At 40.5% G+C, this 14,069-nt stretch overlaps 4 protein-coding genes across 4 annotated transcripts; all 4 read right to left on the bottom strand.

Annotated features, from left to right (window-relative positions):
* Positions 1 to 1,657: 1,657 nt before the first annotated feature.
* On the bottom strand, positions 1,658 to 2,068 carry LOC306867994 (histone H3.2-like; the record flags this gene model as incomplete). Its single annotated transcript, XM_079413962.1, has 1 exon — positions 1,658 to 2,068. The coding sequence occupies one exon, from the start codon at positions 2,066 to 2,068 to the stop codon at positions 1,658 to 1,660; it is 411 nt and encodes a 136-aa protein (XP_079270088.1).
* A 557-nt stretch (positions 2,069 to 2,625) lies between these two features.
* On the bottom strand, positions 2,626 to 3,015 carry LOC306868007 (histone H2A-like; the record flags this gene model as incomplete). Its single annotated transcript, XM_079413975.1, has 1 exon — positions 2,626 to 3,015. The coding sequence occupies exon 1, from the start codon at positions 3,010 to 3,012 to the stop codon at positions 2,626 to 2,628; it is 387 nt and encodes a 128-aa protein (XP_079270101.1). The 5' UTR covers positions 3,013 to 3,015.
* Positions 3,016 to 3,687: 672 nt separating this feature from the next.
* LOC306867993 (histone H1-like) lies at positions 3,688 to 4,263 on the bottom strand (the record flags this gene model as incomplete). Its single annotated transcript, XM_079413961.1, has 1 exon — positions 3,688 to 4,263. One exon carries the CDS (start codon positions 4,261 to 4,263, stop codon positions 3,688 to 3,690), a length of 576 nt encoding a protein of 191 aa, XP_079270087.1.
* Positions 4,264 to 5,060: 797 nt separating this feature from the next.
* LOC306868004 (histone H4) lies at positions 5,061 to 5,372 on the bottom strand (the record flags this gene model as incomplete). The annotated part of the gene is made up of 1 exon (XM_079413972.1): positions 5,061 to 5,372. The coding sequence occupies one exon, from the start codon at positions 5,370 to 5,372 to the stop codon at positions 5,061 to 5,063; it is 312 nt and encodes a 103-aa protein (XP_079270098.1).
* Between the last annotated feature and the right edge of the window lie 8,697 nt (positions 5,373 to 14,069).

Below are 14,069 nucleotides of genomic sequence, written 5' to 3' on the forward strand. Positions count from 1 at the left end.
GGATCTGTAAACAATTCCTGGAAACTGAAAACATCCCAGTTCTTGCATGGCCAGCATACTCACCAGACATGCCACCCATTGAGCATGTTTGGGATGCTCTGGATCGGCATATACGACAGCGTGTTCCAGTTCCTGCCAATATCCATCAACTTCGCGGACAACCTGATCAACTCTATGCGAAGGAGATGTGTTGATCTGCGTGAAAATGGTAAAAATGGTGGTCACACCAGATACTGGCTGGTTTTCGGACCCCCCCAATACAGGAAAACTACACATTTTAGAGTGGCCTTTTATTGTGGCCAGTCTAAGGCACACCTGTGCAATAATCATGCTGTCTAATCGGCATCTTGATGGATGGATACGGGCAGCACCCCCTGTTTTTTTGTTATATATATATTATATTGTATATGTATACTTAGATATTTGGGATATGACTATGAAAAGAGATTTGATTATGTTTGCAAAAACTCTTCATTAGCCTATGTAATCCGTTAAGATGCATATATTTATCTCTGCACGTCCAATGAGGAGATGGAGAGTCATTTCTTCCCCATCACCGTCTAAAATATAAAAATAAGGGAAAGCCTAAAGCAGACCCCATTATAATTTGCGTTTTATTTTATAATTGTATTCAATAATAAAAAAGTATGTTAATCTCTGTCCTTGAAATTTAAAGAATTTGCTGCGACACAATTTTGTCTGACTGACAGGCCTGTGAATTATTTATTGGCCTATCTTTTTTAATCCATGCAGCAAATGCTTTAAAAACAGCTTTAAAATTACTTTATTGCATTCCAGATGCTTTTAAAGAACTTTTCACTATACTTTTTAAGGGTTTTTAAGCTTGAATGTAAAACATTATGAATTCATTGTAGCCTATTTCCATTTGTAAGTTAGCTAATTGTTGTCTAACACGATCTCATGAAAGTGCATAGGCTATAGCACGATTTTCTGTCTCTATTTGGCGTAATATTTATATGCAGAAATTCACTAACCCCCCCCAGCACCCCCTACATAAAACACCTTCCCTTGCCCCTGAGAAGTGCTCACTAACACAGATTTAGACAGATTTGTGAACAATATTTGAGAGAAATATGTCTTTTGTGAACAGAGAAAAAGTCTTAGATCTTTGAGTTGAAAAATAAGGGCAAAAATAGAAGTGTTGCATTTATAATTTTTGTTCAGCTTAAATACTATATTTTTTTTATTATAAAAAGACTTTTATTTTTTACCATGAAACCAAATATTTAAAAATAAACCACATTTACACCTAGAACACAAAACAACACTACTTCAACATTGACCCTTTATGTGAAAGTGTGGGTGGCTTTTGAGGACTTACCATTCATGAAATTGCACTTGAATTATACATGTATATTACGCATTTTTAATATTATTATCACCAACTTAGAGAAGTTTGTCATTTTGAGACAAAGTTAACGTTTAAAGTCTGCTTTGCCTGTATGTGTATTCTTTAATGGGAAACTAAAATAGTTCAAACGAATGAAACCTAACTCCAAACAAAATTCCTTAAAATATTAAGATGGTGTCCCATCCTACTCGTTATACTCCGTGTTACAGCAGAAACTCTCCTGTAGTGTGATTTAGGCGGCTCTGAAAAGAGCCTTTGGTGTTTAGGGTTGGAGTCAGCAGGAGTTTAAGCGCGCTCTCCACGGATGCGGCGGGCCAGCTGGATGTCTTTGGGCATGATGGTGACTCTCTTGGCGTGGATGGCGCACAGGTTGGTGTCCTCAAACAGACCGACCAAATAAGCCTCACTGGACTCCTGCAGGGCCATGACAGCGGAGCTCTGGAAGCGCAGGTCCGTCTTGAAGTCCTGAGCGATTTCTCGCACCAGACGCTGGAAGGGCAGCTTGCGGATCAGCAGCTCGGTGGACTTCTGATAGCGACGGATCTCTCGCAGAGCCACGGTGCCGGGCCTGTAGCGATGAGGCTTCTTGACGCCGCCGGTGGCCGGAGCGCTCTTACGGGCGGCTTTGGTAGCGAGCTGCTTCCTCGGGGCTTTGCCGCCGGTGGATTTACGAGCGGTCTGCTTGGTTCTGGCCATTTTCTCTAGTTTTCGATCTAGCTCTACTGAACAGAATGACTATGTTCACGTGCAGAGGCTTTTTAAGCTCTCCTGCCGCATTGGGCGGTGCGTCACCAGCAGCATTTGATTGGCTGTTGTGTTTACGTCGCAGCGTGAGGCAGCCAATCACAGTCCGTTTCCTGTTTTCGAAAAAGCCGCTGCGGTCTGTGTTTCCCGCTCAAATGGTCTCTGTTCAGTGTCCCATTTTTGGTTCCCTTTACATGGTCACCAGAAGGTTTGTTACAATTAGAGCAAAAAATATATTTTCATGTATTCAGATTTGTTTTCTTTCATTGAAGAATCCTTTTTTGCGGGTCCATTCACTAGTTGATGTACACATCACTATTATAACTTGCTCTTTTGGCACCACTCATGTCCAGCGGATAAGATGCAAATCGTGTTTACTGTAGCTTATATACAGAACCATATACATGTAATAAAAATAAACCGTTTAAATTTATAATTAAAAGTACTCTTTATAGAGAAGGTGGGTGGCTCTTAAAAGAGCCTTTGGAGTTTACTGAAATCGGTTTAATTTATTTGCTCTTGGCGGGTTTCTCGGTCTTCTTGGGCAGCAGCACGGCCTGGATGTTGGGCAGCACGCCGCCCTGAGCGATGGTCACTCGTCCCAGGAGTTTGTTCAGCTCCTCGTCGTTGCGCACCGCCAGCTGCAGGTGACGGGGGATGATACGGGTCTTCTTGTTGTCCCGAGCGGCGTTTCCAGCCAACTCCAGGATCTCAGCCGTCAGATACTCGAGCACAGCGGCCAGATAAACCGGAGCACCGGCACCGACGCGCTCGGCGTAGTTACCTTTGCGGAGAAGCCTGTGAACACGACCGACGGGGAACTGCAGCCCTGCTCTGGAGGAGCGAGTCTTAGCCTTCGCTCTGGCCTTGCCGCCGGTTTTACCTCTTCCACTCATTGTTGACGTATGTTAAAGCTGATGTAGATATAACAGCGCTTCGGCGGGACAGTCAGTATTTAAGAGAGAGTGCTCGTCGTCTATTGGTCAGAATCTGTCACAGCTGCAAACCAATCACAGCAAGCCCCTCCAAAACTCCAAACCCCTCCCCTCTCTGCCAGCCTTTCATTCTCATCTGTTCTAATGAGTGGATGAATGAACAGGGAAAAAAAAAAAAAATTAACAGGAAATTTAAAGCTTTTACATATAAAATGCGTTTCATGCAAAAGACAGTGCAATAACCAACATTATCCCGCATTGAATAAATATGTCCACATAAACACTGGAAAAACAAAGAAATGGTTGATTTTCTTTGTAAGTAGATCAGTCTGACATTCTCTTTAAATCAAGAATAGCATCCGATGTTTTAGCTACATGCGTCCTATCAGTTCATTTGTTTCAGATATTTAAAATGCTAATGTGAATAAAAGTTAATAGATAACTATTTTCTATGAAGTATAATCTATTGTAGACTGTATTGTACTGAGATAAGAGCATACACGCGCTCCCTCTCAAATGCCCCAATAAGCATTTAATTAAGATACATGATATTTTGCTCTTTAATTGAAGCAGGTGGGTGGCTCTTAAAAGAGCCGTTTTGTTTGGGAAGAAGAAAAAAATAACAAAGAATGAGGCTTATTTCTTTTTGGGAGCTGCCTTTTTAGGTTTGGCTGCTTTAGGCTTCGCCGTCTTGGGTTTGGCTGTCTTGGCCTTCTTGGGGCTTTTGGCTGCTTTCTTAGCCGCTGCTGGTTTCTTGGGGCTCTTAGCTGGTTTCTTGACAGCTGCGGGCTTCTTCGCCTTTTTGGGGCTCTTTGCCGCCTTCTTTGCAGCCGGTTTCTTGGCCTTCTTGGGGGATTTCTTGACGGCGGGTTTCTTAGCTGCAGGCTTCTTTGCTTTCACGGGAGTTTTCTTGGCGGGTTTCTTCTTGGTCTCGGCTTGCTTCTTGTTGAGCTTGAAGGAGCCGGAGGCACCGGTGCCTTTGGTCTGGACCAGGGTGCCTTTGGTCACCAAACTCTTGATGGCGAGCTTAACTCGGGAGTTGTTCTTCTCCACATCATAGCCGCCCGCAGAAAGAGCCTTCTTCAGGGCGGCGAGGGACACCCCGCTTCTCTCCTTGGAGGCGGACACAGTCTTGACGATGAGGTCCCTGACGCTCGGGCCCGTTTTCTTGGGCTTAGACGCCGATTTCTTTTTAAGTGCGGTTTCAGGCATGTCTCTGAGCGGCTATTACACGTCGACAGACGGAATATACAGTGAAATGCTACAGAGCGGCGCTGCGGAACTTAAATGTCACATGAGAACCGTGTAGACTCAACACCCAGCCCTACAGAACTGACTGAACTTCTAGCCTCAGCGAATATTTATCCGTTTGAACAAAGTTAATCAAGTGCATCAAAACATCTTTTTAGATTAGAAACTATGCTAATGTGTGTATATATATATATGTATAACCTTTTTTATTTGAATATAATTAAAATGCAATTGTTCATGCGCTGGCAATGCTATATATTCAGCATCATTACAGTCCTCAGTGTCACATGATTTTTCAGAAATCATTATAATATGTTGGTAAACATACTATAACAGTATCTATTTTCTATGTACATTTATTTGAGGAGTAAAAAAAACATCAAAAAAATCAAAACATGCAATTATTTTGAGTTAATTTTTTCAAAGAATCATGAAAAAGCTGTGCGACGGGTTTCAATAGAAAGTGTGAATATGGCGGAGTACACTTCTGACGATTGTTTCGTTATTATCGTTGTAATAAAACCATTAAATGATGAACATCAAGCTATGATACTGAAGTGCATGTCACTGTGTCTCTTAGAAATACACTAGGAACAATGTCTTGCGTAACGGTTTATTTGCCAAAATATAAAATAAAATAAAAATATCACTAGTAAAACGTATTACAAACCACATATTACAACACCAAAAACTCTTTAGCCGAGAAGATGGGCGGCTCTTAAAAGAGCCTTTGTGTGTTTCTGATAACATGGACGTGTTTATCCTCCGAAGCCGTACAGAGTGCGTCCCTGTCGTTTCAGAGCGTACACGACGTCCATGGCGGTGACGGTCTTTCTCTTGGCGTGCTCGGTGTAGGTAACGGCATCGCGGATCACGTTCTCCAGGAACACCTTCAGAACACCGCGGGTCTCCTCGTAGATCAGACCGGAGATACGCTTGACTCCGCCGCGGCGAGCGAGACGACGGATGGCGGGTTTGGTGATGCCCTGGATGTTATCCCGCAGAACCTTCCGGTGCCGCTTAGCGCCTCCTTTCCCGAGTCCTTTACCTCCTTTACCTCTTCCAGACATTATTACAGATCTTCAAGCTTCCACGTTGTACAGTAGAACCTGACTGAACGCTGTGGAGACGCAAGAAAACATTTACAATTGCTTACAGGACCTAGTTGAAACACGTCAAGGTGGAGTTTTGCAACGTCATGATGCGCGTCAGTCCAGATTCCATCAAATTTGAAATTAGCTAATTTTGTGCATAAAATCTTAAAATTGATCAGTTTAAACATCTGTTATGTTATTTATGTTCTATTGTGAATAAAATATAGCTCATGTGATTTGAAATTCTTTTAGTTTTCATTTTAGTCAAATAAAAAAAAAAAAACATCCCAACATTTATATATATATTCTCCATTAATTGTCATCATATATGCTATATATATATATATATATATATATAAGCACATATGCATAAGAACTTTATATTAATTATTAATTAAAATACCTCATTTAATTTATATTGTGATTGTCACAGTCAATTGTTTTTTATTATACAGCATTTTTTCTTTTCTTTTCAAAAGCTCTCTGATCTCAGCAGTTTGATTAAGGTACATAGATGATGGACTCAATATTAAGTAATTTAATGCAACAGCCATTTAAGATTTAGCCAAACTAAATAAATAAAGTATTTTAAATAATTAAATAAATAATTACAGTTTATAATGATCATATCTGTGCAACTGTAAAAAGGAAAGAAAAAAAAAGCTATTTTTCTAGACTTGGAATACAGACTGATGTTAAGTAACTTCATATTTTTATTTTTTTTCATTTTGGAGCAGGACAGACGTGATCACTAACACGATCAATCCTGGAAATAAATGCACAACGATGCTTAAAAATGTAAAAAAAAAATGGATACAAGCCTGAATAATAATAATAACTATTTCAGCCCCAAGACTTTAAATAATTGTGCTTCTCGCTGATCATAGATGGAACATGGTGCAGTCTGATGATTTGTAATTTTAATGAGCATTAGCTAGGCTTATAGGCCTGAGGGTACTAATGCAAATAAGGGGTGGAAGCAGTGAGTCAATTCTAAACATGTTTCCATAATGTCACAGAATGCAAATCATAATACTGTTTACTGTATCTATGCTATCCAGGTGTCTGGAGTGTGCTATATTCCAAAAATTCTGATTTGACAACGGCAAGACACTCATGGAAATGAATGACTCATTGACTTTACACATTTTTTATTTTTATTTTTTAACTTGTGATTGTGAGTCACTTATTTCAGTTATTTTTATTGTGAGTCATATTTAAGGGAAGGATACGAGCTGTCAGATAGGATCTGTTGGTGTTGATTACAGATATTGGATGAGAGTGCTTTTATGGTTTTAACCAAAACTATTATTGTGTAATTCAGTAGTAAAATACAGAAATGTTATTATCTTATTAATATTACTGAAAAGAGAATGTAATATCAAAGTATTGTATAATGTGTTAAAGTAGCATAGACTGTGGGTTCATTGTGAGTTTACATGATGCCAGGTGCAGACACCAAGGGAAGGCAACCAGACATCAAGGAGGATGAAATCACCTTCCACCAAAGGAAGGCCATATATTTTAAAAAAAGGGCAGATTCAGCTATATTCCACCATTAGGTAACGGATCAAAAGGGGTGCAAAATATTGGTGGCATGCCAAAAAGATATGGCCAATAAAAAATAGAAAAGCGTTAACCTTGATACATTGTTGATAGCGAAAAGGTATAAAATGTGGCATCTGAACAAACAAAGACCAGAGAGACAGTGAATGTGGCGGCTGACTCTTCGGCTTTGTTACTTTGTAATAAAGTCTTCCTTTGACACCTGAAACTCTGCTGTTTGAGCCTTTCTTGCTGCACTGACTGCGATCCAGACGAACAACAACCGCGGTGGGCCACTACATAAACTTGACGTCACGAACAGGATTGGACTGGGGCCTGGTGTCCTGGAGGGCCGTTGCGGGCGAGGGTCCGGGTCAACACGCAAATATTCCGAAATTAAAGGCGCCTCAGGTGAGCAATTTTTGTTTATATATTGGATATAAGATTGTTTGCGTGGTTGACTAGGGTAGCGCCTGTCATGGTAATCTAGGACAGGGCCTCACCAATCAACGAATTTAAGAATGTTTAAAATAAATTAAGTGAGTATAGATTGATGAGTTGCAGGTGTCAAAGGATACGCCCATTAGTAGAATAGATAACACAAGAGGTGTTAAGTAGATTAGTAAGCCCGTAGGGACGGGCATAAGTAGTGGGTGTCCAGGTTGCGGCACCGGTGTCCAGTTTGAGGCACCAGCCCGTAGGGACGGGCATTAAGTAGTAGTGTGTGTCCAGAGTGTGGCACCAGACCCGTAGGGACGGGCATTAAGTAGTAGTGTGTGTCCAGAGTGTGGCACCAGACCCGTAGGGACGGGCATTAAGTAGTAGTGAGTGTCCTGTTTGTGGCACCAGCCCGTAGGTACGGGCATTAAGTAGTAGTGAGTGTCCTGTTTGTGGCACCAGCCCGTAGGGACGGGCATTAAGTAGTAGTGTGTGTCCAGAGTGTGCCACCAGACCCGTAGGGACGGGCATTAAGTAGTAGTGAGTGTCCTGTTTGTGGCACTAGCCCGTAGGTACGGGCATTAAGTAGTAGTGAGTGTCCTGTTTGTGGCACCAGCCCATAGGGACGGGCATTAAGTAGTAGTGTGTGTCCAGAGTGTGCCACCAGACCCGTAGGGACGGGCATTAAGTAGTAGTGAGTGTCCTGTTTGTGGCACCAGCCCGTAGGGACGGGCATTAAGTAGTAGTGAGTGTCCTGTTTGTGGCACCAGCCCATAGGTACGGGCATTAAGTAGTAGTGAGTGTCCTGTTTGTGGCACCAGCCCGTAGGGACGGGCATTAAGTAGTAGTGTGTGTCCAGAGTGTGCCACCAGACCCGTAGGGACGGGCATTAAGTAGTAGTGAGTGTCCTGTTTGTGGCACCAGCCCGTAGGGACGGGCATTAAGTAGTAGTGTGTGTCCAGAGTGTGCCACCAGACCCGTAGGGACGGGCATTAAGTAGTAGTGAGTGTCCTGTTTGTGGCACCAGCCCATAGGGACGGGCATTAAGTAGTAGTGTGTGTCCAGAGTGTGCCACCAGACCCGTAGGGACGGGCATTAAGTAGTAGTGAGTGTCCTGTTTGTGGCACCAGCCCGTAGGGACGGGCATTAAGTAGTAGTGAGTGTCCTGTTTGTGGCACCAGCCCATAGGTACGGGCATTAAGTAGTAGTGAGTGTCCTGTTTGTGGCACCAGCCCGTAGGGACGGGCATTAAGTAGTAGTGTGTGTCCAGAGTGTGCCACCAGACCCGTAGGGACGGGCATTAAGTAGTAGTGAGTGTCCTGTTTGTGGCACCAGCCCGTAGGGACGGGCATTAAGTAGTAGTGTGTGTCCAGAGTGTGCCACCAGACCCGTAGGGACGGGCATTAAGTAGTAGTGAGTGTCCTGTTTGTGGCACCAGCCCGTAGGGACGGGCATTAAGTAGTAGTGTGTGTCCAGAGTGTGGCACCAGACCCGTAGGGAAGGGTATCTGCAGATTGAACTGTTAGTCTTTGTTTGTTATATGTGAGTGTTGATACACTGAAGCTTTGAATGTTTGCTTGAATCACTAACTCTGCCAGCAGTATTGCGCTGTTATTGCTGGATACATATAAATATGTAAATACTGTTTGGTAGAATTAGAAAGAAAGAACCAGTGTAAATAATTGTAAATGTGTTGAGGAAGACAGTATACTGAATGGAGTATGTTAATGGAATAATAAGAGTCGAACAAACAAAAAATACTCCAAAAAATTGGCTTTGTCGATTGTTTGGACATTCTCCAAAGTGTCAACGCTGTGATCCAAACCGTGAAACTCAGTTGTTATTAAAAAAGAAGGAAGAATTGGTTGGTTGCTGTAAAAAAAGAAGAGACAGTTTGAGCGCTTAGCTTCTCACTGTTGAGAAGGAGAGCAGCAAAGGTGGGGGCCGGCTGTGTGTGTTTGAGCGCTTGACTTCTCACTGTTGAGCGGGAGAGAAGGAGAGCAGCAAAGGTGGGGGCCGGCTGTGTGTGTGTGTGTGTGTGTATGGAAATTTGCCATTATTTTGTGCCTGTCTCATCCAAAATTGAATGAAACGAACAGAGAAAAAGAAACACATTGAAACATCGAATGAATGTGACAGTGAAAGAGAAAATCAGTTTCAGGAAACTTTGGTAAGAACACAAGGTATCCACAACCATTTTTGGTTGGAATCAAGCTTTGTTGATTTGGGTGGGCAGATACAAAAGCTGACAGAATACAAGAAAAATAATCTTCTTAGAAAATTGATCAATATTACAAATTTGAGAGAAAAATCAATTGAATGGCCAGGAATATGTTGGGAAGATGTGGTGTACAAACATATAACAATTCGACAATTGACAAATAATTTGTTTAGGCTCTGTGACCCAACACCTTCCCAACTGGAAAACACATTAAGTGTAATTGAAATCCCAGTCAGACCAGTTGTGGCCCCCTATCTTAAGACCAACTATACAAACCAGTGGGCAGTATAGAAAGGGGTGCAACAATTCTGGGTGATGTCCATCTCAGAGTGTCGGCTGACACGAGGAATGTAAACTGGACATCCAGGGTTCTGTTCACATCACAAGAGACAGGAAGTGTACAGCCACTCTGTGTGACTGGCAGAGCCTTGAGATGTTTACTGGTGACAATTGAGCAAAAATGTCAGCCACAGTATACACAGCATGTGTGGGTGGAGATTCATAAGGATCAGGAAAGAGCAGAGTCATCACAGTTTGAACTGTTGAAAAAGATAGCCAATTAATTTAGAGAAAGATAAAAAAAAAGGGGGGGGGGGGGGGTAAAATGACAGAGGGTGAAGTAAAGAGGAAAAAGAAAAGGGGAAAAAGGGGTAGAAAACTTCTAACAATGCAGGAAAAAAGTTTATTGATTAAGTATATGGAACCCTCACACCCAATGTGGTGTACAACAGTGTTAATTTCGTCGACGAACCTTTTTTCTGTGACTAAGACGAGCATTGACGAGCTAAAACTAATATCTGATGATAAAAACTATGACGAAATTTATGCGCGTCTTCGTTAACAAGACGAGACGGGACTAAAATGTTATTTGAGGACTACCGGACATTCAAAATACATCCTATAGGCTAAGTTAACTGTCTTGTCTTTCAAAATGTGCGTCTCTGTCATTGGATAAGGGGCGTTTGTATATCTAGTCTCAGTACGGCAGCCGCGGTGGACGGATAGGCTACCAAAACGCGAACTAGCGATCTGAAACAATGGCCTCAGCACCCGAAGGGTTAGGGAGTGGGTGACCAGACGTCCCATTTTTCCCGGGAGTCACAATTCATTGTCGATTAACTTAAAGTCAGTGAAGGTGCGATAGGGGGAAACGCGCTGATAGAAGTGCTCTCTCTCGCGCACGCTCCACTTCTTCAGTTCTCATACAGCGCGCGATCAGTTCTCAGTGCTCAAATACACACACAGCAGTCCAAATGTCTCTCATGTAGAGTATCTCACGGAAATACAGTCCGTTATGGTTTAAGTGAGCTTAAACAGGTGGGTGAAAACTGAATGTATGTCAGTAGGCTATTACACATACCTTCCGTCTTAAATGGACAGCATTCCTAATTATCTGTCATAAATGTTAACAAATATGTTAAATAAATGTATACTTGTTAAGTAAACCTACTGTATCTGAAAAATACCAGTTTTTCCAAATTCAATCCTTGATTCAAATTTCTCATAACTAAGCTTAATTGATTTGGTCTAAAGAGAGAAGAATTGATGACTATTTTTGTTTGAATACTACATATAAAATAGCTACCAAAATAAATGTTGGTAACTGCAGTTTGACTAAAAGTAATGACTAAAAGATGACAATGCAATGACTTTCCGTCGACTAAAAAGAGACTAAAACTATGAAAGACTCAAATGACAAAAATGTGACTAAGACTATTTAGCTTTTTCTTCTCAAGATAAAGACTAAGACTAAATCAAAAATGCCTGCCAAAATTAACACTGGTGTACAAGAGACGAATGAGAACGGGTTGCAACGCCCTTCGTTTGTTTGTGATGAGGTTTATCGTTGAAAGAAATATTTAATCTCCTTTATTATCATTATTCACCTTTTTCTTTCTTTTTTTTTCTTGGTCTAACTTTATCTAACGGACTAGTCTAGTTTAATTTACTGTATTAACATCTGTTGTCAGGTTTGTTTTAAATGTTTGCTATTGCTTTACTAAAATGATAAAATAATAGAAGCATAAACATTCTGCAAGACACAAAGACCATCATATTTGTCTCTGAAGAAGATGCATAACCAGTGAAGCAAGCAAGGACAGGTGAGGTGTGTGTTTCTTTTTGTTCAAAATATTTTAAAGCAATAAGAATTGTTTAGTCGACTTGATAGTGTTCTGGTTTGTTGTCAGCATGATTAACCTTGTCAACATATCATTGTACAGACAACCCAGTTAAAGGAAGAGATATACCCAACAAGGAGAATTCTGTAATTGTGTACTTGCCCTCATGTCATCCTAAAATGTCTGTGCATTTCGTTGTTCCCAGCAACACAAAACCAGATATTTTGAAGAAAAGAGCTCCAAAAATCAAGCTATGATTTGGTATCTATTTACTTTAATTATGGGGACAAAATCATTCTTTAATATAACTCCTTTTGAATTATTTTTCTTTTCCTCAGCAGGGTAACAATCTGAATAATTAAGGTCAAATAATGTTTCTAGTTATGTATTTGTTAATTCCAACACATTAACAGTATTGGAGGTATCAAACAGAATGAAGCACATTGCATTATCATTTAAACATGGAAAAAATAACAGATAACGTCTCCCAAAACTGGTTTCCTTTTAAGTGCAAAGATGAAAATGACATAAATGATTACTGTGGTGAATGTACAAATTAATTACAATTAAAATAAATTGTGAAGAACAATGGAAGTGTTTAAACTGATGTCAATTAAAGAACAGTTGACTTCATGTAAAAAAACAAATGTCAAAATGAAAATAAATATGTACAAATAACAATTACTGAAGAAAAATAATTTGTGTTCAATAAATCATGGAACTGGTAAAATGGGCATAAGGTGAAAAGAAATGAATGTTATGCTATGTAATAATTCGTACGTATTTTACGAGGTGGCTAATTCGTACGAATTCATACGACCTCACTCGTACGATTCAGTACGATTTGTCTAAACCCCAGTGACGGGTAGGTTTAGGGGCGGGGTTAGGTGTAGGTCATTCGTACAAATTCATACGAATTGGCAACTCGTAAAATACGTACGATTAAGCAAAAATCGTATGAATTTGTACGAGTGAGGTCGTACGAATTAGCCACCTCGTAAAATATGTACGAATTTCCGTGAGATCGGGCTGAATATTCTTGTAATATGAACTAATTTATTCAGAGGCCAGTCCAAGATATTCAGTATCCAAATATTTTAGTCCTCCTTTATGAACAGCATGACATGGGGTTGTGTTTTGGTTTTTGCAGAGACTGCAGTGACACGGTCACAGAGGTCATCATATTTCTCCCAGCCAAGAGAGGTTCTTCTGCAGTAAGCCACATAATGTCCAAGAGATTCCCTTGTAGGTCCTGGAGTGAATGAGACGACCCCTCTCAGAGTGAACCAATGGTTGTCCATCTCCATGGTCACAGGGATTTCGGACAGTGGATGGTTTGTATCTGCACTTGATTGATGACATGATTTTAATGCCATAAAATGTGCATTGATGTGCATATATGTCATGGCATAATGAGCAGTGGAGGATAATTAGGACATACATGAGAGATTTTCTTGATTTCCAAAATTAATTAAAAAGAAGTTTGACTTTCTTGACATGTATCGTATTTAAAGTATCCTGTAAATTGTATTGTGCTGTACACATGCTTTTAAGTACATTTATATATTTTTTAAATAAAGTAAAATAAAAATCTAAGAGCACATATACCTTGCTCCTCAGCCAGAATTTTGTTCCTGTTTTGTTTTCCCACTATGCAGTGCTTAAGGTTAATAAATGTTTTTAAGGGGTCAGAAACACATTAAATGTATATTTACTGTTAAAAGTGTTAAGGAAACTTAAGACAATACACAATTATACTTTTCCCCATTTTTATTGGACACAATCCAGCATCAGTCCTACCCAGATAGGTTACAGTACATTGCAGGTAAAAAGTAAGATCATAGTGCATTGGAGAATAACGAAAGAAGGAAATGCATTATCTGACCTTATACAGATCTAAAACACTAAATTCCACTGTTAAAGCCGTGCGATTTTGGCCACGATTTGTTCGTCTGAGACAAATTTTGAAAATCCTAACATCCTAAAATATTCCTATAATCCTAGGCTAAAATCGGTTGTCTAGATCGCTGGTTTCACATGTTCACCGACAGCCGATTAATGGCCGTTGCGATCAATTTTTTCCTCCGATTAAATTCTGGCAGTGTCAGAAGATTTCAGACACTTTCCTGCAGTGTGACATCTCCTACGACGACCGTCAAACCAAGAACCAATAGGAGCACTGAACTTGATGAAGCAATTAGCGCGACAACTTCAAACCATTCATTATTTGTAAAAAACAATATATGTACAACGTAAAGTTTACTTAAAGTTTATTTATTAAGGGGCAGGATGTTTAAACTCGAATAACAAAATTACCTCAAGTTCGCTCTGTAGAACTGGAAGTCCATA

Source organism: Barbus barbus, assembly GCF_936440315.1.
Source record: "Barbus barbus genome assembly, chromosome: 50".
Taxonomy (NCBI): domain Eukaryota; kingdom Metazoa; phylum Chordata; class Actinopteri; order Cypriniformes; family Cyprinidae; genus Barbus; species Barbus barbus.